This window comes from Chrysochloris asiatica, unplaced genomic scaffold (genome assembly GCF_000296735.1).
Source record: "Chrysochloris asiatica unplaced genomic scaffold, ChrAsi1.0 scaffold00016, whole genome shotgun sequence".
In the NCBI taxonomy this organism is placed as follows: domain Eukaryota; kingdom Metazoa; phylum Chordata; class Mammalia; order Afrosoricida; family Chrysochloridae; genus Chrysochloris; species Chrysochloris asiatica.
The window spans coordinates 9,585,877-9,613,517 of NW_006408534.1; the positions used below are offsets into that span (position 1 = coordinate 9,585,877).

General features: G+C 43.2%; 1 protein-coding gene across 1 annotated transcript in view; it reads right to left on the reverse strand.

Moving 5' to 3' along the window:
- Positions 1-8,467: 8,467 nt before the first annotated feature.
- The window catches only part of FAM179A (family with sequence similarity 179, member A), a 63,913-nt gene continuing 44,739 nt past the window's right edge, over positions 8,468-27,641 (reverse strand). Inside the window, exons 16-19 of the mRNA XM_006835168.1 lie at positions 27,272-27,464; positions 26,198-26,414; positions 15,383-15,469; positions 8,468-8,724 (exon numbers count right to left, since the gene is read on the reverse strand). Coding sequence (XP_006835231.1) covers positions 8,468-8,724; positions 15,383-15,469; positions 26,198-26,414; positions 27,272-27,464 — 754 coding nt within the window. The remainder of the gene's footprint in view (positions 8,725-15,382; positions 15,470-26,197; positions 26,415-27,271; positions 27,465-27,641) is intronic.

Here is a 27,641-nt window from a genome sequence, read left to right on the forward strand (position 1 = left end):
TTGGGTCTGTGGCAGCTTCTCTTTTCCTACCTCATGTCATACAACCAAGTCAGAATCTAAAATAATCTATATAGATAGAAAACACAGGGCAGACAGATCAAAGAGACTTTTCTTTCATTGTGAAAAACTAGTATTTGACAAGACTTGCTTCATAAAGCCTGTAATGTGAATGAAAAAGACTTTTAAGAAATAAATCCTTTTTATATATTAAGCCAGTGTTTTGCATATAACAGGAGAGCCAAAACAGTGAATTATAAGTGTCAACATATTTGTCAATTGGTCATCTGGTTGACTGCTTACAGGCTGCCAAGCACCTACTATATCTTTCAGAGGGAATCTTTTCAAAGGTAATATATTTTTAAGTAGCCCCACATTCAAGATTCTATTGAATTGCCATAAAGTAAATGTGTTCTGAGCCTATATTAACAGAACATGTTATACAGCACTATCATTTACTCCCTGTGCCCACCTGAAGTTTAAATAAAGTTCCATCAATCCACCCAGATGTTTTTATGAAATGTAATTAAAGATGCATTGCACACGCAGAGGAGCAAACAGTTAATTCACTCAGTGCTTTAACTCAATTTTATGGAAGACTCTGGACACTGCTGGTTTGATTGCACTTGGGAACTTCACAACATAAATTCACTGGTTTTTCTGTAGACTCTGTGAGATGACTACAGAATTCTACTGATCTAGAAGCCCAGGTTCTGAATGCTGTGAAGTCCAGCACACAAGTCAACCACCTTTTGGTCTGGAGATGAATGTTATTAGCAAGGCTAAGTTAATGCCCATGGATAAACTTTGTGGGCTGACATTGGAGGAAAAGGGAGGGAGAAGAGCAAAACTGGAGATGGAGAAAGAAAGGATGGAGGGATGGGTAAATATGGCAGTCACCCATAGGAGTCAGAGTCTACCACACTTCTTCTGATGGTGGGACTGAGGGGACAGGAGACTGAGTCCTGATATCTCTACTACCTGCCTCTGTGAGCTGGCTTTTATGGGCCTGTTTCTTCATCTATAAAATAACAATAATTACACCAACCTATTTGTCCTGCTGGGAGAATGGGTCTCTAGAGAATAACCAATAAACTGTGAACCACATAGTCAGCTGTTCGAGCCCACCAGTCATTCTGTGGTAGAAAGATGAGGCTTTCTGCTCCTGCAAAGATTTATAGCCTCAGAACCCCTATACAGGGTCGCTATGAGTCAGAGTTACTTGACAGCATTTAACAACAACAACTTGTCCTGCAAGATATGAGCAAATCTGTCTTTTTAAGACCATCTTTTTGAGAGATCTTGAGGAACTGAACTCAAAATCTCTTTGGTCATTTTCTTTGAATGTTCATCTCTGCACATGAAGATTCTGATTAAGAAGAGTAGAACTCAGTGACTGTCAAACTAGTTATCTTCCTTCTTTGAAGGTTTCCATGTCTTTCAAAGTAAAGAGGCATATTCTAAAACATCTTGCTTGCCATCACAATGACATATGTCACATCTACCAAATGGGAAAAAAAAACAAAATTAAGCTTGTGGTTCTCCCATTTGTTTCCTTGTTGGATCCTGGCTGCCTGTCAATCAGGCAGTTGACAATGGCTTCCTGAGTAGTAGGTTCTGCAAACAGAGGAAATGAGTTCCTAATAATGATGCCTCGTCTTGATATATGAGACTGTTTCAAAGTACAACGATCTACAGTGTTTCATTAAATCTTTGAAAAAACTCCAGTGAAATAAGCCAAGTATTTTTCATACCTTTTACAATAAATTGAAAAAAAAAAAAAAATGAGTCTGAGAGATCTCAAATATCTTGTCCCAAAGACATCCTGATAGTTTATAGCAGAAGTCAGCCCTGGACTGAACTTGGTTCTAACACCTACTGTGAACAGTTCTTTGATGACCCCAAGAAGGTAACTTTGGAGCTATCACAGCCTTCTTTGAAGAAATTCTCCATTTTTCCTAACACCATTCTTCCTCCCCAGGCAAAGTTCAGTTGTCTTGTAATTTTAGCCCTCCTTCTTAAGCGAACTTGTGTGGAAACTTGAAACAAAATTCCCAGGAGAATTTTAAAAATACTAATCTCCTTTATCTGCAACTCAAGCATCCTTCACCCTTCCTACACACACACACACACACACACACACACACACACACACACACAAACTCTCCCTGATGTTAAGAAAAAAATTTCCCAGAAATCTTTGCTCCTTATTATCATGCACTGACAATCGTAAAGTGGACTTCCAGGTAGAACACAGACACACCTCCTTCCAGAGTCAGCTCTTGTGTTGCCATCGCCCCCGCAAAGCAGTAGAAACCAGTGAGTGAGACAGAAAAGAACGACAGACCTTGGGAAACAAATTGCCTTCATGAAAATGATTCATCAAGTCTTCCCCAAGCCCCTTTGGAGAAGGACAAGATTGGCTGTGTTTACAAACCTGGTGATTCGTTAAAGCTACTGTTTAGTTAATGTCTTCTGACGCAAAAAGCCAAAGGACTAGAGCATGTCTGAATGTAAAAATTCTCAAGGAGAGCCCAAGGTGATGCTAATAACAGCTGTTAACCCACAGTGAGGTAATTATAAAGCTGGGACTAAAACAAAACAGAACCTTCAAACGTTATCACTAGTGCCTGCCCCGTTGTAACAGTAGGCGACAGGACACAACAACGCCATTATGCCCCTAAATAAACTCAGTGTGGTAAAAGCCAAACTTAAATTCCCAAGGAGTCCAGGACTCAGAGAGCAACCCATTCCCACAGGTGATCAAATGCTGCTGACATTCCTGCTTGTTAGTGTGTGACTCCTGGGGCCCTGCTAGAAGCAGATGTCATTTACCTGCTTTTAGGAATCACCAGGATGCTGGGGAAATGTGCATAGTCCCTTTTTTTTTTTTTTCATACATCAAGGGTATCACAGCCCAGACAAGACCCTAATCCCTAAAGCACTGACACCCATCCAAAAAGGTAGAGTGACCAAACATTTATCAAGTGCTTCCTATGTTCAACGTCTGTGCTAAGTACTTTAGAAAAATTATTTCATTCATCTTCACAACAGCCCTGTTAATGTGGGTGTGCTTGTGGTTGACGAAAAAAGGTAATAACAGACATATTACTTTGATTTTGAGGTTTTCTTCACCCACAAAACCAAATACTAGCCATAAAAAAAAAAAAAAATTCCTAACCAAAAATTAACCCTGTCAGGGGTATTTATCACCCCAAATTTCTAATAGTCTTTGTTGGAAGTCAGGCTTACTTAATTTAAATTTCAATACCATGGCTGCAGGTGGGTGGACCTCCAGAGACCACTTTGTGACCCTATATCAATTAATCTTAATAAACAGGGAGGACAGGTTCAATCAATTATGTTAAAGATTAACCAATGGTTGATCAATTCTTTTCGCTTCTCTTTATAAGCCACGTGGTAGCCAGCCCACTTCGAGCCACATGTGATTTTTGTTTTGTTTTGTGTTTCTGGGTAAAAATGGTCTCTCTATACGCATATACTCAATGTAAATAAATCGAAAAGCCTCACAACTACACCAATAAAATCAGCATCATGAGAAATGGAGAAAAGGTTGAAGTTGTCAAAGACTTCATTATGCTTGGATTCACAAGCAACACTCATGGAAACAGCAGTCAAGAAATCAAATGACAACATATTGCATTAGGCAAATCTGCTTCAAAAGACCTAAGAGCAAAGATATCACTTTGAGGACTAAGGTGTGCCTGACCCAAGCCATGGTATTTTCATTCACTTTATATGTTGGGCAGAGGGAACAGTCATTGCAAAAGGATATCATGTTTAGTTAAGTAAAGGTTCAGAAAAAAAAAAGATCCCCAGTGAGATAAATTGGCAAAGCGGCAACATCAATGGACTCATGGCAACACATATGTTAGACAATGCAGAAGGAAGACCAGAGGAGAATCTATGCATTTGAATTACAGTGTGGGGAAGAATATTGAAAGTACCATGGGCTGTCAGAAGAACAAACAAATCTGTCTTAGAAGAAGTACAGACAGAAAGTTCCTTAGAAGTCAGGATGGTGAGACTCTGTCTCTTGTACTTTGGACATGTTGTCAGAAGGAATCAGTCCCTGGAAAAGCACATCATGCTTGGAAAAGTAGAGGATCAGCATAAAAGAGGAAGACCCTTAATGAGATGGATTGGCACATTGGCAGCAACAATGGGGTCATGACAGGAATCATGAGGGTGGCTTGGGACCAGGCAGTGTTTCATTCTGTTGTGCATACGGTTGCTGTCAGTCAAAACCAACTAACAACAACAACAACATATGCGTATAGACTCTTAAATAAACCTCATGCTTCAATTTCTTTAAGGTTTGATTATTTTTAACATTGTTATTCTCTGCCGCTTCTCATAAGGAAAGCAAAGATCAGAGAGGTTGGCAAACTCGTCCAACACCACACCCAACATGTGGCAGTTCCTGGACTTGAGTCCCAGCCTCTCTGCCTCCAGGACCCACCTTCACTTTCTCTCCCCAAACCCAGGCCACGCAGGCAAAGAGGGATCCAGACCAGACTCCACAAGGCCATAGCCACGGCTACTTTTCTTCACCTTCGATTTCACTGTGGTTTCTGAATTTTGACCATCCATTAGAATAACCTGGGGTGTTTGAAAAAGAAAACGAAAATACAGTTTCCTGGACCTCACTCCAACCAACTGAATCTCTCAGGGTGGGGTTCAGACACCAAAAGTTTTTCTTTTTAATCTCAACTATAGGAAAGACGGAGCCTACAGAAAGACTTCCCTAAAACCTCAAAAATTTCACTTGATAAGAAAAGCAAATCCTAGCAGCTACATGTTATCAGACAAGTCTTTGGCCTGTGATTTTCACACTAAAGAGAAAGACGAATCTTCCATAGCTACATTCACAGCCCTAGAGCACTTTAAGTAAATAAAGTTCCCAGCTGCTTCCCCTAACCTAGCAAAGAATAGAGTGCACTCAGCCCAAAGGCACCCTTGTTCTTAGGAAAACTTTCCTCTCACAAGATGGGTCTTTCCACTAGGACTCATTCTTGCAGACGTTCCCAACAGGCCCAGGCCCAGGTTACTAACATGTTGTCGTCCCTTTGTTTTAAAAGTAATGATGTAGGGAAATCTTTTGAGACAGAAATCTCCCAAGGCACACCAGAAACACCCAGCCCCTCCCCAGCAGTACTGTGCCAGGGGTGTGGCCAGCAGAGCCAAAGCAGCCTGAGACCATAGTGAAGGAAAGTAAAACGAAGTGAAGATTCTGTCTTTGCTTCTCAACGGTTTGTTGCAAACATTTCCCACCATGAGGGCAGGTGCAGAATACAAGAGATGGAAGCTTAGTGCTTGAAGACAGGCAGAAAGAGGGAATTTCTGCTTTCAACCTTCCTGCCAAACTCAACGTCCCTGGGATTCTGATAGCTATAAAATATCCTAGAAGATTCTGGTAAGTTCTAGGGCCTTCTTGTTACTAGTTATCAAATCAGCTCTGACCCATTGTTCCCCTGAATACAGCGGAATGAAATATTGCCCAGTCCTGTGCCATGGTCACTGTTGGGGCTTCTGTACATTTTGTTGTCCTCCAACCCAGGGGCCTTACATCAGTTCTAGATGGACAATATTCTCATGTGATCCATAGAGTTGTCATTGGCTAAGTTTCAGAAATAGATTACCAAGACACTCTTTCTAGTCTGTCTTAGTCTGGAAGTTCTGCCCACCATAGGTGACTCCTTGGTATTTGAAATATCAGTGGCATAGCTTCAAGAATCACAGCACCACACAAATACAAACTGACAATCAGGAAACGCTTGTCTCCCAACCAGAACAAAAAGTTTACTCAGGCTGCCAAAAACCAAACCAAACTCACTGCCATCTCATCAGTTCTGACTCGGGTTTCTGACTATATCCGGTTTCTGAGACTGGAAGCAGATAGCCTCATCTTCCTCTTACAGAGCAGCCAGAGGTATTGAACTGCTTACCTTGCAGTTAGCAGCCCAACACTCAACAGCCCCAAACACAAATAGTTAAATTATGTAAAACTTTTAAAACAGTTTAAGCTAGCCTCTCAGCATCTTGGTCTGGCTCCCTATCTAGCTTGCTTTTTGCCTGGTTTGATCAAATCAATAAAAAGCAATGTGGTTACAGGGAGTCCCTGCTGTGGTCACTATTAGGTGAAAATCAGCTTGCACCAGGAATTACCCAAAGTCACATTTAAGCTGCAGATTAAAAGCTAAAGTCCCAGGATGAGCTGAGTGTCTAACCTCTCTCCTAGGGCATTGGGAGGGGCCCTGGCCCCTAGTTATACCTGGCAATTCAGGCAGAGATGGAAAGTGGGACTCCCAGCCCAGGGACATCCACAGGGCTGGGAAATATATGAATGAAATATACAGGGGTTTCCCAGTCTGCTCTGTGCCAGACTCCTCTGGAGAAGCTCAGAACAGAGATGTGGACCTCATGTCAGACATGCAGGTGGGTGCCAGTGGAGAAGCATCCCAGGACCGTTGTTGGCATGAGGATCTGGTATGAGTCTGGGCTCTCAGATCCTGACTCCTCAGCAAAAATTAGAATGTGCTCATTTTAGATTTCACTGCTCCAGGTCTGTCTCCCCTGTATGTCTGAGGGGATGAACTCAGTTCTAATTCTTCTAGTCACACTGGCCCCAGTCAAGAGAGAGCTACTCCTACTGTGTGCAGAGCCCAGACCTAGGGCATCTCCCTCCAGCTGCCAGGACCCCATTTCTCTAGCTGTGCTGTCAGTGACCAGCTCATGATCCAGCCAGTATCCTACTCACCTCTCTAGCTCCGTGTTATGGTCCAACTGGGGGAATCTGTGCAGTTTCTGAACCCCTGCATGACACCCGTGTACTGTGTAGTTCCTTATTCTCCACCAAGTCACTTATGGTATTTCAAGTATAAAACAAAATTGAGTACTCTTCAGAACTAGCCAGCATGACAGCTTCTAGGAAAGGCTTTCATAAGGCAAATATCAGATTATTTCTGCCTTTTGGTAAGCTAGACAGATCCTACTAGGTTCCCACAGGACCAAACAGACATGGCACTGAATGTTTTGCAAGCCAGAAGCACAATATTCTTGGAAATGTTTGTTACAGTCGCTTCAAATCAGACCCATAACACCTGAACTGGATTTCAATTACCAAATCAGAGGCTCTGGATTTTCAGCTGGCTACAAAGTAAAAATTTACTTTTAACTTTGGTTAATTAATCTTGTTTACTTTAATTTTAGTGGCTAAAGAGATCTTTCCACACTTTTCTTCCAGAGAATTTCTCACTACAAACAACTGACCAAGATAGACTAAAAGCTCTCTTCCATTTAAATAAGCTTGGTTATTGTTAACTGCCACCAAGCCTGGTCCTGCACCATCCCCATGATTGGTTGGGGATCCGATGGTTGTGATTCAGTTGTGATCCATATAGTTCTTTCAAGTCTGTCTTAGTCTGGAAACTCCAGTGAAACCTGTTTAGCATCATAACAACACACAAGCCTCCACTGACAGATAAATGGACAGGAAGTACATTGGACAGGAAGTGCATTGGCCAGGAATTGAACCCAGGTTTCCCATATGAGTGGCAACAAACCTACCACTGAACTACCACTGGCTCCAAACAAACTTTGTTGTTGTTGTTAAGTGCTGTCAAGTTGGCTCCAACTCATAGCAACCCTGTATAGGATTTCCAAGGAGCAGCAGGTGGGTTTGAACTGCTGACCTTGTGGTTCCAGTGCAGTGCTGATCCTACAGCGCCACACCGGGAGTCTTTTTCCTACTTCATCTGCCCAACTTTCCTCTCTCCCTCAGGCTTTACAAAGTCTAGACACAAAACCATAGAATCTCATCTCTTCCCTTCCTGTAGGTTTTCCAGGATCATGTATTCCAGCATAGGAAGTTACTCTAAACAAAATGGCTGTAATTGCAGCCTTGTCAAATCACTCCCCATGCCAGTGATCAAAACCACTTAACTTTCTTTTTAAAGCTTCAGAAGTCTTTATCCCAGGGGAGTAGGAGTTGTTCTTTCCTCCTTCCATTGGTGGTGTGGCTTCCCTCCCTTCGCTTAGTCTTTTCCTTGTCCTTAGAACAATCCTTTTTAAATTAAAGTCATCCTTGCTGTTTTGATATTAGTGCTTTTTTTTTTTTTTAACATTTCCTATACAGACAGGTTTCTGCTGCGTCTTTCTTCCTAGCTTATCCACTGTTGTTGCTATACTTTGTTTTGTCCCAAAGCTAAGGAGTGTCAAGTTCTCCAAGGTTACAAAAAGTACAAGCTCATAAAACCTTAGAAAAATAAGCAAGTATTTAATTTCTACTTCAAAATAGACTATGTACATCTGAAGCTCTAAGAGAACATATCCTGGGAGAGTAGTCCATCATAAAAATAAAATAAAAAAATAATGATTGCCCATTTCAGATCGCTCTTCAAGCCAGCTGAAAGGGACATGAGCTGTCTGTTGTGTTGCATGGTCTGTCTCATAGGGATTCCATGTCGAGCAGCTCCTGGAGCGTTTTGAGGACATGCTTTGGCTGGCCAGCGGCGAAGTCTTGCAGCCGGGGACCCATCTGCTCTCGCAGGCTCCTGGCCAGGCGGCTCACAGCGGCGCGCACGTTTCCATTGTGCCCAGGCAGGACACCGTTTCCCGTCATGTTGTTCAGGAAGTACCAGAGGATAGGCAGGACGTGGCGCTCCACAGCCTGAGACTTCCGGGAGTAAACTGAGGTCACCAGCACTGTGAGCAGAAAAGGAAGAGCTACTGAGTCACATTCTCTCCTCTCCCACGGCCCTCTCTTGAGACACCAACAATGTGGTCCCCAGGACTGACTTCTCCATTGTGCACAGTACCCAGGGCAGTTTTAGAGGCCCATAAAAATGTCTTTTTATTTCAAATCAATTGTAAAATATAACTTTTATTCTGAGGAAGCAGGGGTTTACAAAGGTAAAGTGGACATGGACACCCCCCCCCCCAAAAAAAAAAAAAAAAAAATCTTTAAGTCCATGACAGTAAAAATGAGTCCCAACTGGCTCAAGGAAGAGGAAAGCGGAGCCACACCTGGATTACAATCCTGCCTCCTCTACTTCCCAGCTGTGTGAGTGTAAACACGCCTCCTAACCATCCTGAACCTGTTTCCTAATCTCTAAAATAAAGATTATGATCCTGGACCAAGCTTTTAAGGTTGTTTTAGGGATTTGATAATGAAGTGTACTAACAAGCTTGGCGCCTTGTGGGCGGGCATGTGACTAGTTTCCAGTATTAGAACTAGCATTGTTTTAATCCACATTGGCACCTATGAGCATCCAAACACACAGAAGAAATCGTTCTGCAAATACAACCACCATCGGGAAATAAAACCAGTCTGGCCTCCTCAGTACCAAGACCAGCTGCAGTACATGAAGCATGGAAGTGTTTTGTAACCCATCATGCTCCACACAGACATTTCATTCCGGTGATGAGCCCCCAAATCTGGTTACCCCAAATCTTTTTTTAAATCACATAAAAAAGTTAGTAATAATTTAATGGCCTTGTAAAATATTAAGTTATTAAATCTACAAATAGTTTTCCACTCCATCCCTTTTTTTCCCCTCTTGCAATTTGTTTTTCTTCTTCCTTTGTATTGTTGTAAATGCATACATATAACACAATGTTTGCCAGTTCAATATCTTCATGTGTATAATTCAGAGAAACCACTTACATCAATCATGTTGAGCAACCATCACTCAATATCTGTTGACAAGTTCCCCATCACCTTAAACAGAAATCCAATGCTTCAAAACTCCAACACCTTTCTCCTCTGGAGAACGCAGAAGCCAGCTGGACCTACCAGTAAGTCCTCCATCCCCAAGTACCTGCTCCAGTCAACATCAGAGCCATGGGACTGCTACCCCACTGGGGAGGGGCGTCTCCCTCCTGCAGCTGGGGATGAGCTGCTCTAAGTGCATTAGTGGAGCAATGTTGGTATTACAATCAATGCGCTCTACCTGTCATCCTGCCAAAGGATAAGTGCTGGTGGTGGTCAACAATGCTGAGAGCAATGCTTTATTTATTTATGGGGCATAAGAACTGGAACACTCCCTGGGCCAGGAAAGGCAGGGCTCCCACTAGTTTATGGTGGGGGAAACCAAGGCTCAGAGTCAAGGACAGCACAGGTAATCAGGGCAGAGATGAGACAAAGCTGAACTTGTCTTGTCTCCAAAGTCCATGCTCTCTCCAGCCCTCACCACCTCTTACCACTCTACGGGATCTATTTTTTAGATTGTTTTTCTATAGATTTATGTCTGTATATATACTTTTTATTATGGTAAATATATAATAAAACATTTTCCACTTCTACAATCTTCAAATAATTCATTGATGCTCTGTTCATTACGTTGTTTACCTGTCACAATTTTTCGATCATCCTTGAGAGAACTCAGTGTCCACCCAAGCTTGTATCTTTGTTCCCTACTAAGAGCTTCACTTTTCAGTGACTAGTCTGGAGTTCTGCTTTCTTTTTTATTGAAACCCCCAATTTGTCCTCCACTTGGAAACTTAACTCACCCAGTTCCTCAGAACATCTTCCATCAGAAATCCCTTGGGGTCCCCCTCATTTACTGCCAGCCTAAGTGTCCAGTAGGTGACCTTACTACCTCCTCGGCTCAGCCCAATACCCTTTCAATAATATTTCCTACAGAATGGGTCTGTTAACTTCCAGGCCATACCCTCAGGGTTCTTACATCCCACTCTGTGCAGCCCCAACATGGATCTCCAAATATCCCAGACTCTCTTTGACCCAAGAAGGTTCGGCAAAGGTGTTCTTTTCCCACAGAGAAGGTAGGACTATTGAGTCAGTGCAACCACATCAGAGTTTCCAGAAAGAAAGGCCCTTGAACAAAAAGGTGCTCTGCTTGAAGAGAAGAGAGCTCTGTTCTCTACGTTTGGAACATGTTGGGAACAGAGAGTACAGTTACCAGGACAGAGATTAGAAGCAAGAGGCAGAGAAGAGCATGGGAAATGAGAGGCAAGATGGGGGGAAATGGATTTTCCTGACTGACTATCTGAAAAAATAGAAGTCAAAAGTTTCCAATGCTCAGATAAGCGGCAGAGCTGGTTGGTCTGAAGTGTGGTGAGAACTGGGGACTCCTGAGCCCATAGACAAGGACATAGCCATGGAGGGCTAGAGCTGAGAGTGAAGTGTCCAGCTGATATGAAGTGAGGGGAGATGCACAAGAATGCCCAAACTTGTTGACAGTACTCATTTGACCTAGCCTTGATGGCTTGATGATCAGAACTCAAATAGAGGAAGATAAAAAAAATAATTTTTGATAAAGGAAACAAGTGTAAATTGCTACAATTTTATGAACTTAACCTATACTTATGGATGTCATAGCTCAAAATACCAACTGAAAGGGAAGGAGTCTTCATATCAGTTATCACTCCTATCCCCTCTGTATACAGGGTAAATAAGGACAGGCAATTTAGACATTGGCTACCTAAAATAGGCGGGCTATAAAGGCACGAAGTGACTGGCTTATAAGTTTTCAAGAGGGAGTTTAGTTTCAGAGTGTGTATGGGAAGACAGAATCCCCACTGAATAGTTTCATCTTGTCTAGATGGGTGTGGTATAAGGAGATGGGGATAAAGCTCTTATGACTCAATAGTGAAAAATTGTTATCATGACTAATTGCGATTGTCACAACTGTAAAGGTAGAAGTTTTGTAACAAAAAGGGGGGAGTAGTTAATCTTACAGTCCAGAAACAGAGGACCCTAGGACCATCAAGGGAGAAGAGTGGGACCCTATCCAGAGAAGCAACACCAGAAATGGAGACAGAGATGAGGACATGAGAGTTAGAGCTACTGAGGACTCTAGACTCATGGAAAGAGAAAGGCTGTGTGCTGGCGGCCAGAAGGCAGACTTGCCTTTGGTTGTTTAAATGATTATATATTCCTGAGTGCTTTTGTGTACATCCAAAAAACACAGAGGGAAGAGAAGCAAATACTGTTGAATGATGATGCATGGAGGAGATTGTAATCATTGCAATGAAATAATCAGTGTAAAACCGATGTTCTCCCATCTAAACAATCACTCAATTCACAATAAGAACTTAAAAAAAAAACGTTTCCAGTGTTCTAATTTGATATGAGGTAGCACTGATTTCTGAGTCCTGGTGTGGCGCTGTGGGATAAAGCACTGGACCACAATGTCAGTTTTGAACCTTAAGGTCATGGTTCAAACTCACCAGCTGCTCTTTGGAAACCCTATACAGGCTTGCTATGAGTCGGAAATGACTAGATGGCACTTAACAACAACAGCAAGTACTGATTTGAGCATCACAATGTGATTTATGCCTTGTCATCTGCTTTGGTCTATGTTCAATCCAGAGAGAGCTTCCCAGAGCCTCCCTAACAAGTCCTGAATACGTAAAGCATCATTATTTTGAGAAGAAAACCTATATTTTTGTTAGTTTACAATATTATGAAATTTTATTCCAGAAAAATCTGATGGGTTTTTGTTGTTTTGTTTTCTTTCTTTGTTTCTCTTTCTTGTAAAAATAAAAGAGTGTTTGATTTCCAAATCTGGCTCATAATTACAATCTAGTTCAGAACCAAGCCTTAAACTGTACAGAATTTCCATGTAATTAAACAATTTAGTGTTTAGTTATGAATAGCCTTCAAAACAATACATTGTCCATTACAGTCTCAACTGCAACACGACTCATGGTGAATGTATGTTTCTACATAGCAAAGTGAAAATGGCAAATGCATATAAAACTAAAAAAAAATTTAAAGTTTCCAATGTCTATACTGTAAAAGAAGATGAGCACTATCCCAAGAACCAGGCCCAGGTAAGGCATCCCTCCCATTTCCCCAGCACCTAAGGATATAGAGGGAGTTCACTTCCCTTAGCCACCTGCCCACACCCTAAGACACAGCTGTACTTGAGACCAGAACATCTAGAAAAGTGAGACCCATTGACACCCAGGCACATGCTGCCCCCAGGACGCTCACACCTCAGTCAGAATAACAATCTCATTACCTCAGCCCATGCTCTGTTTGGCTCAAAGCTTACTTGCTGACTCAGAAGCTCACTTCCCAGGAAGGAGGACTTGGAGCAGGCCCTGACTGAGGAGCTGACAGAGACTGTGGTGGGAGTCATCAGAAGCAAAAAAACCTCACTAAAGTCAAGCTTAAAGGGCACTTGAAGTAATTAGCAAAAGATTTGTCCCTATTAAGAAGTGCTGTTACTAGTCAACTGAAATGATCTCCTCTATTCCAGGCTGAGTAACAGGCTTTGGAGGAACTCTTAGAAATAGATGGAAAAAATGACAGCAAATGGTTGCTCTAAAGTGAGGAGACTCTCTCACCTCTGGGACTCATAGATTAGCTATCCAAGTGGAGATCGGTTCCACTCAGAGAAGGGGTCTTTATCTGGGATTCAGGATGGTCTCAGATTTGCACCCCTGTTGTCACCCCAGGACACCACCCCACAACACTACATTGTGGTAACTGGTCTTGCTCTCTCACCCCACTTGCTTGAGGAAGGCCTGGCACCTGGTAAATGGCCACACCAAGGAGGACTGAACCAGGACACAGAGATGGAGTGAGCTGCTGCATTCATGGCGCCAATCAATCTCTATTTGTCAGCATCTACTGAGTGTTGTGGGGTGGCACTACAGGATAAACACTGGACTTCAAACCAAAAAGTTAGTAGTTCAATCCCACCCGACACTTCTCACAAACGCTATACTGGGTCACCATGAATTGGAACAGAATGCCCTGAACAACAACAACTGAACGCCCAGTGGGCGGGCACTGGTTGTGGTCAACAGGCCCAGAAGACTGTAAGGTGTGCTGTTCAGTGGCACACATAACTCCATCAGGAATGCTAGGAAGAAGGGAGACAGATCATGGCCCCAGAACCAAGTGGACATCACCCAAGTGGAGGAAGAAGGGAGAAGAAGAGTTTTCCAGGAAGGAAGTAACACATGGCAGGCACAGAGGTATGAGAGAGGACGGGCCTGGACTGTTTGTAAGGGGCCTTGGCACTTCACCTTTTGAGTTTCCCTTTCCTCAGTTTTGAGAAAGGATCATCATGAGACCTATATCCTCCTTGTGGGGTTGCTGTAAGGATTAAAAGAACAGGGCATGTCATTGGGGTAGGGGGAGGAGAGGGCAGAGTCTAGAGAGGTGAGCAGTCAGGAAGTGATGGGCCTGGTGGGCTCCTCCAGGGAGCTTGGAAGCTGTCCTGATGATGGAGCCATGACCAATCAGCATTTAGGGGAGCCCTCTGAAGTCTACAGAACAAGCTAAATTCGCTTCCTTCCTTCCTAGAACAGGCCTTCACAAGAAGGAAGAGTGGGTTGATGATGAGCCAGAAGGATGGGAAAACTAAGCTAAGTAGTCCATCTAAGGTCAGAGTTGGCAGATAGTAAATGGGTCTGTAGACCCCAGGGCCTATGCCCTTTCCATGCCACTGCAGAAGCAGGATTTGTCCTGGAAAGAAATCTACCAAGACTGTATCCATGCCAAGCAGAAAATGCTTGTAGAATTGGAAATTCTTGTAAAATTTTCTCAGCTGAAGCTGGAACTGGGCAGAGCAGCTCCAGGTGGAGTCTCCATCTGCACACAGTGCGCTCCCAGGAACTGGCCTAGAGGTGAGTGGGATTAAAATCCAGTCTTTGTTTTATTTGTCAGCTGCACAAGCCAGAGAAGCTGCAGCTTTTCCTACTTCTCACAACAGTGCTATCTGCTCAATAAGCCATGCATACAACAAGAAGCTTTATCTGGAAGGGGTCACTTTCTCTAATTCATACAATGGTACCCTGTGGGCTAGTAGAGCCTGTTTACAATGAGGAAAACAAGCATAATTGTGTTTTTTTTAGAAATTATTTTGATTATGCATAAACCTGTCTCATTTTGATTAAAGATTATCTTTTGTCAATGCATCTATGGTCACCCTCTATCTTTCTCTCTCACACACACACAACATTAATATATATTTAAGGGTCTGTGGGCATTATTCTAGGTCTAAGGTAAATCCTGGTGTGGTGCTGTTGGTTAATGTACTGGACCACAAGGTCAGTTTGAACTGCAAGGTTGGTGGTTCAAGCTCACCAGCTGCTCCTTGGAAACTCTATACAGGGTCACTATGGGTCAGAACTGACTCGATGACACTTAACATCAACAACAACAAGGTAAGTCCTGTAGTCGTACTGGACTGCTAACTGCAAGATCGGTGGTTCAATGGTTCAAACCCACCAGCTGCTCCTTGGAAAACCCATACAGGGTCACTATGAGTCAGAACTGACTGGCACTTAACAACAACAATAAGGTAAGTTCAACCACACACCAGGAGAAAAAAACAGAGATCACCTGGAAATCTGTGGAGGTGAGAAGAGTCAGACTGCTTACCTGACAGACGTTCCGTGACATCAAGCATCGCACGGCCGCTCAGAAAACGCACCCGTCCAGCAAACACTTGGAGGAGGCACAGTTTGTCTAAAGAGATGGAAAATGACCATGATTGTGATGCTGTGGGCTGTGCACAACAGTACACCAGGTGTTCACAGTGCCAGGTACCCACAGCAGGACGAGGCCCTGTGGGAAGCTGGATTTAAGTCATAATGAGACCACTTAAAACAGTAAATGCACATGGGATGTTCGAGGAAAGGTAGGCAGCCTGAAATAACTAAAATGGCTCTCAAACAGCCCCATTTGCTCCCAAGGAGTCCTCTGAACTAAAAATTATCCTGATTTACATTACTTCTGATTCCTCCCATCATTGTGAGGTTGAGAAAAAGAGGATGGATTGATAAAATGGATAGGTGGATAGGTAGGTAGACAACCAACCAAACCACCTGCCATCGAATCGGTTCTGACTCATAGCAACTCTGTAAAGGGTTTTCAAGGAGCAGTAGTGATGGCCTCAAGTGTAGCAGCAACTGTGAGAGTGGTGCAGGCCTGGGTAGTATTTCATTCTGTGGTACATAGGGTCGCTATGGGTCAGAACTGACTAGATGGCACCTAACAAAGGAGAAATAAGGAGTTGTCCATAAATTGGATGTTCATAACCCTGGGATTTCCTGTAACCTCTCTGCCTGGGCCAAACTTACCCCCTGACTGTATGTCTTAGATAGTGTGAGACCCAACATGGATTTACTTATAACAGACGGGTTTACTTATAAAAGACAATAGAGTTTATTCACCACATGTCCCAGTCCACCCCTCTGGAAGTTTACAAAAATGAAGGATTATTTCATATTTTATTATTCAATTGTTCTAGAACTCTCCACAGCTGCCCAGCTCCATCAGCACCTCAGCCACACTTTCAGGTAAAGTGCTGGATCTTCAGAGAGAACTAAAATAGGAAGAATGCTTAGTGCAGAGATAAATCATAGATTAAGTGAGGTGGGGAATGCTTAGGGGTGAAGAGATTCCCTGTCATCTTTTGATTTTATTTCTAAAGTCAGCACAAGCAGAATGCCACATGCACCACATTTAGAAATAGCTCCTTCTCAGACTATTAAACTTGAAGTTATGCATTCCTCACAAAGACATGCTAAGTGAGAAAAAGATGGCCCTTCACCTGGGAAAGATATGCTAACCTAGAAAATACACAAGACTGGAACAGTCTCCCCTTGCTATCAGATTATCCCTGACATGAACCCAGCACACCCAGCTCCCAGCATTTTGCAACCACCCAGTCACAGAATAATTCAATGGGAGGTGGGGCTAGTTCAGAAATGCATTTTCCACGGCTGTAGCTGTGGGACTTGTCTGCACCTGTCAGGGAGATGTGGGTGGGTGGGCCTGCCTAGGTGTGACCACAGTCATGCCAAACCAGTGTGTCCTGGGGTCCCATTTGCTGACCGTCTTCAAGGCCAGATTTTTCTTTGCAGGGTACAGAGGTTAAAGACCTGAGGTGGTCTTTCCAGGCAAGTTCTGAGTTCCTTCAATACATCAGTGCACAGCATCCTCATAGCTGTGCAATCAAACTTTGTTTTCCCTCCTTCTGGGAACTCAGAGAGTTCCCATCAGGCAGCAATTCTAGCCAGCAGTTAATTTCTGCTTCCCTTACTTGCCTCCTGAGGCCTGTAAAAGGAGAAAACGTACACATGTAAATCTCTGCTATTTGCAAAGGCACTATCCATAAGACAAGAATCTTTCAAATAATTTATGCTAGGAGATTAAAAAAAAAAAAAATACTAAACTTCTGTAACATTGCAGTTAATAAGAAGTGATCTCTGGGTGTCTTGATAAAGATGTAATTGTGTAAGAATATGTTTCTATATCAACATCACCTGCATTGTTTCCAGATGCTTCTTATTTACCCCATCCCACAATAGCCTGACCTCACCTTTGAGGACATGTTCTCTTTCCTTGGTATCCCCCAACAGACCTCGGTCCAGGACATTCTCTAGACACAGCTAAATTTCCACCCTCCTGGCCACTAACATGACCTCCCAGAGCCAGAAAGAAGTGAACTTAGGGAGGACTTAAAAATACGCATCCAACAGACAGCTGTGTCCGGCAACACTCCCACGGGGCCTGGCACATGACAGGTGCTTGGTAAATGCTGGCAGAGTGAAGGGCAGTGTTAAAACAGAGGCACTATGTTTGCCATACTGGTTTTATTAGCCCCTAGAATACCATACCTCAGGTAGCTGGCCTCCTTTCTTCTGACTCCCTTTACAGTGAAGGCTCACCTTTTGGGTCACACCCAGGTTTAAAGAGAGGCACGAAAGTCCAGTGGTAAAGGGTGTGGGCTCTGGGTCCACAATGCCTAGGTCTGAATATATTTTTTTTTTAAGTGACCATCAAAATGAGTTGCTATCAAGTCTATCTGACTTATGGCGACCCCATGTGTATCAGAGTAGAATTGTGCTCTGTTGTATTTTCAATGACTGATTTTTCAGAAGATCACCAGGCCTTTCTTCCAAGGTGCATCTGGCTGGACACGAACTTCCAATCTTTCTAGCAGTTAAGCACAATTACCATTTGCTCCACTCAGGGACAAACTGACTTTAAAGATTTCTACACAGTAGCAATATGGCATTTTTAAAAAGATCGAAATTATAGCTTGTTGTGGTTGTTGTTAGGTGCCATCAAGTCAGCTCTCATAGTGACCGTATGCACAACACTACGAAACATGGCCCAGTCCTGAGCTATGCTCAGAATCATTGTTAATCTTGAGCCCATTGCTGCAGCCACTGTGCCAATCCATTTCCATTGGGGGTCTTCCTCTTTTTTGCTGACCTTCCACTTTACCAAGCATAATGGCTTTCTCCAGGGACATATTATGCTCCTGATAATATGTTCAAAGTATGAGAGAAAAAGTCTCGCCATCCTGGCTTCTAAGGAGCACTCTGGAAGTACTTCTTCCAACAGAGATTTGTTTGTTCTTCTGGCAATCCATGGTAATTTTAATATTCTTCTCTAATACCATAACTCAAAAGCATCAATTCTTCCATGGTCTTCCTAATTCATTGTCCAACTTTCACATGCATATGAGGCTATTGGAAATACGTTGGCTTGGGGCAGGTGCATTTTAGTCTTCACACTGACATCTTTGTTCTTGAACACTCTAAAGTGGTCTTGTGTAGAAGATCCACCTAATGCAATATGTCAGTTGATTTCTTGACTGCTGCCTTCATGAATGTTGATGGAGCCAAACAAAATGAAGTCTGAAACAACTTAAACCTTTTTCTCCATTTATCATGATGTTATTTATTGGTCTAGTGGTAAGGATTTTTGCTTTCTTTGCATTTTTAGGTGCAAACCATATTTAAGGTTGTGGTACTTGATCTTCATCACTAAGTATTGTAAGTCTTCACTTTCAGCAAGCAAGGTTGTAACTACTGCATAGTCCTCCAATCCTGATGTCATGTTCTTCTTCATATAATCCAGCTTCTTGGATTATTTGCTCAGCATACAGATTGAGTATGTATGGTGAAAGAATACAATGCTGGCACACATCTTTCCTGATTTTAAATCATTCAGTGTCCCCTTGTTCTGTTTGAATGTCTGCCTCTTGGTCTATTTACAAGTGCCTCAGGAACACAGGTGTTCCAGAATCACTCCCCACTATCTTATCCATAGCTCGTCATGATCCACACAGTCAAAAGTCTTTCCATAGTCAAGCACAGGTAAACATCTCTCTGGTGTTCTCTGATCTCAGCCAAGATCTATCTAACATCAGCAATGATATCCCTTATTCCATATCCTCATCTGAATCATGGTTCAACCTCTAGCAGTTTCCTGTCAATGCACTATTGCAGTCATTTTTAAATTATCTTTAGTGAAATTTTACTTGCATGTGATATTAATGATAGTGTCCAATGATTTCTACAGTCCATTGAGTCATCTCTATCTGGAATGGACACAAATATAGATCTCTTCCAATCAGCTGGCAAGGTAGCTGTCTTCTAATTTTCTTGGCATAGGTGAGTGTCTCTAATTTGCTGAAAGATTTCAAGTTATATTCCATAAATTCCTTAAGTGCATCTTGAACTTCTTCCTTCAGTACCATTGACTTTTTTTTTTTAAGCTTTTCTTGTAAATTGAGTGATAGTTTACATTGGAGAACATCAGTTTTGCACTCATCATTTCTTTGCAACGATAACCATCTCTTCCGTGCATCATCATTTAACAGTATTCCTTCTGTTTTCTTTTCTTTTCTTTTGGGAGAGGGATGTACACAAAAACACTCAGGAATATATAGTCATTTAAACAATCAAAGGGCACGTTGCGCAATCCTGTCTCCTGGCCACCAGTAAACAGCCCCCCAGGTCTTCAGCACACAGTCGCTCTCCCTCTCTGGATCTAAAGTCTCCAGCTGCTCCATCACTCCATGTCATCATCTCTGGCTCCATTTCAAGCATCACTGCTTCTCTGGGTAGGGTCCCGCTCTCTGCTCTTCTCCCTTGATGGTCCTAGGGACCTCCGCTCCTAGACTGAAAAGTTAATCACTCCCCAACTTGCTATAAAACGTCTACCTTTACATTTCTGACCCTCACAATCAGTCCTGACAACAATTATTCACTATTGTATCACAAGAGACCCATCTGCATTTCATTGCATCAGCCCCGCCTAGTCAGATTGAATACTACTCACTGGAGATTCTACCTTCCTGCAGGCCCTCTGGATCTAGGATCCCTCTTGAAAGCTTATAAACCAGTCACTTCTTGCCTTTGTAATCCCCAGCCCCTTTAATGACTTTTTACTTTCTTTCCGTCTGATGTTCTTGATGTCATCCCCCAACTCTTCTGGTCTTCGGTCATTAGTGTCTAATGCATCAAATCAGGTTTTCACATGATCTCTAAATTCAGGTGGGATATGTTCAACATCGTATTTTGGCTCCTGTGGACTTGTTTCAATTTTCTGCAGCTTCAGCCTGAACTTACATATGAGCAATTAATGGTCTGTTGCACAGTCTGCTACTGGCCTTGTGTTGACTGATGATATGGAGCTTTTCAACTTTCCCTTTCCACAGATATAGTCAGTTTGATTTCTATGCATTCCATCTGTGAGGTCCATGTGTACAGTCATCTTTTATGTTGTTTAAAAATAGTATTTATAATGAATAAGCCATTAGTCTTGCAAAAATGTTTCATGCAATCTCCTGCAATGTTTCTATCACCAAGGTCATGTTTTCCAATAACTCATCCTTCCTCTTTTTTCCGAACTTTTGCATTCCAATCACCAGTAATTATCAATACATCTTGATTGCAAGTTTGATCGATTTCAAACTGAAGAAGTTGGTAGAATTCTTCAATGTCATCATCACTGGCTTTAGTGGTTGGTAAGTAAATTTGAGTAACAGTGGTATTAACTGATCTTCCTTGTAGGCATGTGGATACTATCCTAAAACAAACAGCATCATACTTCAAGACAGATCTTGAAACATTCTTTTTGATGATGAATACAATGCCATTCCTCTTTAATTTGTCTTTAATCCTAGTAAAACATAGGATTCTCAGATTCAATACCAGTCCATTTTAGCTCATTGATGCCTAGGATATCGATCTTTATGAGTTCCATTTCATTTTTTTGACAACTTCCAATTTTCCTAAAATTATACTTCATACATTCCATGTTATGATTATTAATCTATGTTTACAGCTGTTTCTCCCCCATTTTAAATTGTGCCCCATTAGCCAATGCAGGGCCTAAAAACTTTACTCCATTCATGCCAGTTAACTCTACTTTGAAGAGTCAGCTCTTCTCCGTTTTGAGTGTCTTCCATCCTGAGGGACTCGTCTTCCGAATCTGACAATATTCTGGTGTTATTCATGTTTAAACATATGATATTTGGGTGTTATCTGACAGTGTTCCACTGATATTCATAAGGTTTTCAGTGGCTACACTCCAAGAAATAGTTAGCTTCTCCATCTTCCTCAACTGTCTTTGTCTGGAAGCTCAGCTGAAACCTGACCCTGCTGGTATTTCAATACCGGTGGTGGCATAGCTTCCAGAATCACAGCAACAAACTACCACCAGGTGACAAACTGACAGAGAAGTGATGGAAAACTGTATTTACATTATGGTTTTTAACCGTAATGGGAAATTTCTATTCATGAAACAAGAGGTGTAAGGTAACAGAGAAATTTTTAAGCAGTTGTTATATTAGAGGGCATTCAGAAATTAAGTTTCATTGACAAAATAATGTTAGTCATTCAATTAACATAAGGTAATAAACTCAAAAGTCAGAGAGCAAAATAACAGATCAGGATTTGAAGTCACTCCCATCCCAAGCTTATCTGCTCTCTCCAGCACTAGCCAGGGGCTAAGCTAAATTAAAGCAGCTCCTTTTGACACCAAACATCTGAATATGGGGCTCTGACAGGGAGGGGATGAGCTGTCAGTAGCTAATTAGTGAAGCTTCTTCTGTAACTGACTCAGTAAGAGAGTCCAAAGATGGTGTCCAGCAGCCTGCTCTGGGAACTTCCTGGATCCCCTGAATCATTTGCCTGCAACCAGAAGACTCTGGTGCTGTGTAGAAAAGACACCACTCCAACCTCAGCATGGGAGGAGATGGCAGTGGTCGTCAGCAAGCTGCCAAATAGGCTCCTCCTTCACCTCACCAAAGAAGGATTGTTGCTGTTAGTTGATTGGGGCTGCCCCATGAGTTACAGAGTAGAATTTTGCCAGTGGATTTTCTTGACTATATTCTTAACAGAAGCCAATTACCTGACCAATCTTCCATGGCACTATTAGGTGAATTCAAACCACCAACCTTGAGATTAGCAGTTGAGCACAATCTGTTTGTACTACCTAAGAACCTATGGGAGAAGATGAGGCTTTTAACTCCTGTAAATAAGGATTTACTGCCTCAGAAACCCTATACAGAGCCTCTATGAATCGGAATCGACTCAATGACACATCACCACAACCAGGGACCTTAAACCAAAAAGGGTCACAGACAGATACCCCAACACTCCACCCAACCCACCCACCCTAGAGAAAACCAAGGAACTAGAAGAGATGACTTTAGGCTGCTGAGTCTCCTTTATCACTAAATTCCAGAAGCAAAAGGGATCTTAAGAGATCACCTAGTTACCGTGCCTAAGAAGACCAACTTACAAGTTTGACTGTGCCAATTCTGGACTTGGTGCCAGAAGATGGCCTAGCCAGGCTGTGTTCTTGATCCTCTGGATCCCACACTTAGCAGGAAACAGTGATCTAACTATTGTTTTGTGACTGTCCTTATTTAAATACTTTTAACAGTTCTGGAGCCTGGGCATGAAGAAGCAAGCTGGGCAGAAAGCCCCCTCCAATCCAAGGGATCTGATCAATTCCACTTCCAGGAATAACAAAAGAATGTTAAGAGCCCACACAGAACCACTGAGGTGCAAACGTGGTGGCTTGGGAAGGGAGACTTACATTCCCTTGTGTCCTATGCCACCTGCCTAGTCTCTACTGCTCCAGGGCTTCCAATAGTTTTGAACTGGTTCAGTCATGGATGACCAAGCAAAACTGGGGCAGATTAGAATTTGAAAAATGTGGGTGCCTGGAACAATAGCTAGAATAGAAAAAATTAGGAGTTGAAGACCTGGAATAGTGAGCCCTTTCAGGATCCTGATGTCCTAATGAGGGAGACTGGACTATTGCCAGGACCATGAAGGGCATTCAAAGCAACATGGTTGGTAGCCATCTTTGAACAGGACACCTCTGTTTCTGACAAGAGATCTAGTTGCTATGCACACTTGCCTTGTTTTTTAAGAGGGAGATTACATTTCTAGCAGAACATTGACCCATAGTTTTCCCTATTCCAGTTATTGTTCCAGACAAAACATTTTTCAAATTCTGGGCTGTCCAATTCTGTGTGATAGTGGAAAGTCTCATTCATTACATCCATTTGCCCTCTGTGGGCCAAGCTCAGACCACTCAGGCAAATGAGAACATTCCCAGAGGGAGCTTGATTCTACCCTTGGTACTCCCTGATGAATTCTACTTGCTGGTAACCTAAATGCCTCCCATTCTTACCTACTTGGATGCGGAATTGAGCTGATTAGGTTGAGAGGGTGTAGCTCACAGCAAAGTCATCTGACCTAGCTAGCCTTTTTCCCCACTTGCCCCCTAGAGCCAAGGAGACATTTGCTAGGGCTGTTTGGAGCTCAATTCACCCTTTTGGATGCCACTCCAGCCCTAGCACTGACCTAAGGATTAGAGAGGAAAAGAGTCCCTCTTACACCTGTCTCCACTCTCCCCCAACTGGAGCTTCTGGCTAATAGACCAGAGACGGCATCATCAGCCATACCCAAGGAGAGACCCTGGTCAGAAGGCAAGGAGAACTACAGACACCTTTTTGGTAGCTGCAACCCTGTTTCATTCATAAAGGAAATTCTTACTCAGGTGCTTTCCAGGGTGCCCAGCCCAGCTGGATACAGGCAGCCACCACATAGAGATAACTGAGTCTCATAATAATGTAAGACATCAAAATCTGCAACCCAGAGCTCCTAAACTCCAGTGTACACTATGAGGCTGGTCCTAAGGTTAAAGGGGGCACTAAAACTCCTGGAAAGGGAAGAGTTAAGAGCTCTTCTCCCAAGAGAAGGGTACGTATCCTCTTCAAATAGCTAAAGACTATTTTGCTTGGTACAGGTTTTCTCAATAAATCCAAGGTCCGTGGTGATTTACCAAGAGCCTGGTTATTGGCAACAGCAATCTCACTTACCCAGAGCAGCGCTAGGAACAAGCTGTAATTTAGAGCTAGATTTATATTGTTTGTTCTCCAGCAACAAACTCAGCAAATCATAAATTCCTACTGAGATGAATAGCAGAAACTGACAATATTTATGAACTTGAGAGGCAGAGAAGAGCCTGGCCAGTCCTTTGATTTGTAACTAAAACGTCTCCTGTAGGCCCCAGCCAAGGACACAGCTGCTGTCTAAGCCCCAAAGTTGGGAGTCCAGGCCAGGCTAGGGAACGGTGATAGGGAGGACCCAATGGCCATGCCAGGAGCTGCCAGTTCCACCATTCCATCATGAAGATGCTCAACAAAGACAGCTTCTGTGCTTATTTGGGACACATAGTAGCAAGCAAACAAGGGCAATCCTCAAAGCCGTGGCTTTCTGACATCAGTGCAAAACTTGCCTGTGAAAACTCCCAATTCCATGGATCTGAAGATATGTACATCTACTCATACCCTACTTTCTCAACATAGGTCCCCTTTCTCCTACCCCCACAACATTTTGAACTTGTGTTCAGTCTATGTACAGGTTATACAAAAAAACACCTTCTAAGAATCCATGAAGTATATGGGCTGCACCACAAATTTCACCTCTTGTTCAAGAATCAAGCAGTGATAAATGCCCGAAGTGGCTGGCTTACAAGGTTTCAAGAGGAAGTTTAATTCCAGAGTGTGTCGGGGGAAAGTAGAATCCCATTGAATAGTTTTCATCTTGTCTAGATGGGTCTGGTGAAAGGAGATGGGGACAGGATTCTTTTGATTCAACAGTGAGTGTTATCATGACTATTTGCAACTATCACCACTGTAAAGGTACAAGGTTTGTAAAATAAAGAGGGGAGTAGCTAATCCTACATTCCAGGAACAGAGGATCCTAGGACTATCAAGGGAAAAGAGCATGAGCAGAATGTGGGACCCTTATCAGAAAAGTAGTGATGCCAGAGATGGAGGCAGAGATAAGGACATGGAGAGATAGAGCAACTGAGGACTCCAGACTCGTGGAAAGAGAAAGGCTGTGTGCTGACGGCTCAGAGGCAGGCTTGCAGAATGTGCCCTTTGGTTGTTTAAATGGTTATATATTCCTGAGTGTTTTTGTGTGCGTCAAAAAAATAAAAAAAACCAGAGGGAATAGAAGCAAATACTGTTAAATAATGATGCAGGGAGGAGATTGTAATAATTGCAATGAAACAAAATATGATAGGATGAGTGCAAAACTGATGTTCTCCCATGTAAACTATCACTCAATTTACAATAAAAGCTTTTTTTAAAAAAAGACATCAAACAATAATATTGCAAAGTGCAGGCGGGTCTGAGATGCTCTCGCGTTTCCTGATGTCTTTAATAGATCCTTCTTTTTGTTTTCTTCTCTCCTTCTCCACCCCCATTCCCCACCCCAATCCCAAGCTCTGGTCTCAAATGATCTTCCTAAAAGGCAACTCTGACCCATTTCATGCTCAAAAAGCCAATGGGATCCCAGCCTGATTCCAGTGTCAGAAAATCAAGGTAGCCTGTCATCTGGACCCACCCATCTGCCAACTTTATCACCTGCTCCAGTGGGTTTGCTCTACTGTCTTGAAGGCATCCCTCCTGGTCCCACACAAGTGACATATGCTGCTACCATCTCTACAATGGAAGGAAATGCTGGCAAACCTTCCCTAGTCCTATGTGACACTCCTGACCTGTTCTTCCTTCAATGCCTGTTGAAACCTCCCAATACTCCGGGTTCACCCATTGTGGGCTGTATGGCCCTGGGTGAGTCATCTGTACCAGAAGGCTAGATGAGATAATCCCCAGATCTCCTCCACTTCTAACCACCTAAGAAGCATGGATAGTGTGACAGGGAGAAACCTGCCAACAAAGAGCCCCAGAGACCCCAAGCTGCCCACTCCTGCTTTATGTAGCTTTAGGGTAAACATCTGCCCTGAAAACCAATCCGTGCCTTTAACCATTCTGCTAACTCCCAAGCATGCAGGATGGGTGTGGTGAACAGGGAGCTGGCTGCCCACCACAGCCAACTAGGGGCCGAGCAGGAAGCTCACCCAGGTTCTCAATCATTGCATCCAGTGCGGTCCCAGCAGCGGTGGAAATCCCTGAGTTCTTAGAGTTGAGGTTGTCTGCAATGGCAATGATGACAGAGAGCAGCATGGGATGTAAGCTCTCTTTGAGGAGAGGGATCATCTTGGCAAAAGACTCCAACGCCCACTGGTTCACTTTCTTGTTGGAATCCTGAAGCCTTGGAGTGAAAGCATCAAAGACCTATTGATGGAACAGAAACCAAGAATCCATGGGAACCCTGGCTGGGCAGGAGTCCCACAGAACCAGGTACCTTGGTGCTCACCAGCCCAACCAATTGCTCCAGCATCCCTACCAGGAGTCACCCAACCTACACTGGAAGAATGAGAAGCTTACATCTTCAAAGGGTGTGGGGGTAGGGGGTGGGGGGATGAGAGAGGAAACTAACATGTACTGATCATCCACTGTGGCAAAGTATCTTGTTAGGTACTCTGTACTCTCTCTTTCATTGAATGATCTTAACTAGTGAGACATGTGCTATCATATCCACTTTACAAATAAACACATACATACTGAGGCTCAAGGACGTTAAATGACTTGCCCAGATCACATAGTAAGAAGCTTGGGTGAAAACATAGGTCTGCTGTCTCCAAGCCTGTGACTTGCCCCAGGAAGAAGCAAGCATAGATCTTGTGAGAGGCTAGTACTTACTCCTAATCAAGCCATAACTCAGTCATCTGTCCAACCACATGATCTACCCCCAAAACATCCTGCACTTAAACAGCCCAGAAGTATGCCCAAGGTCTCAGCCAGAGCCCCCGGTACCTTTAACTACCATTCTCACCATAAATCTGTTAGAAGAAAGAGACACACCAAGGTCATCTTTAAGCAGTTCCAAGGTGCCTGGCAGGAGGTAGTACCCTCACCCCCTTGGTCACTCTCAGGTAGTCGTATGCTGTTACAAATGCCCATTGGACAAAAAGTGCTTATCAGATTTCCTGCCTACTGGCACAGTGTCCAACATTGTTCAGAATCTTCTGAATGGAAGTTGCAACTACAGGAGAGAGAAGTGGGAGGGCAGGGGATGGAGCCGTGCTCACCTGGACCAGGTTGGCGGTGATGAGCTCTGGCTTGGTCTTACAGTACTCAAGGAGCTGCCCCACACCTTCCATCCGAGACTGGTAGTCCTTGGCCTCCAGCAGACGCATCAGCTCGCGCAGCTGCTCCACCATCTCCATGCCACCCCGAACCGAAGAGCGCAGCCCCACCGGCCTCGGGCCGTTTAAACCTAACCTATGGGAAAAGATCATCTGAACAGTCTCAAGGGAGGGCTGCTCCTCCTCCCAATGACACATGGGGCAGAGATAAGAATGTCACCTCCAGTTTAGTCCACCCCCCAATTTCTCCTCCACCTTCTGCTTGGGGAACATTGGCCTTGGGAACTCTGGACATCTCTTTTATTCAGCGGTA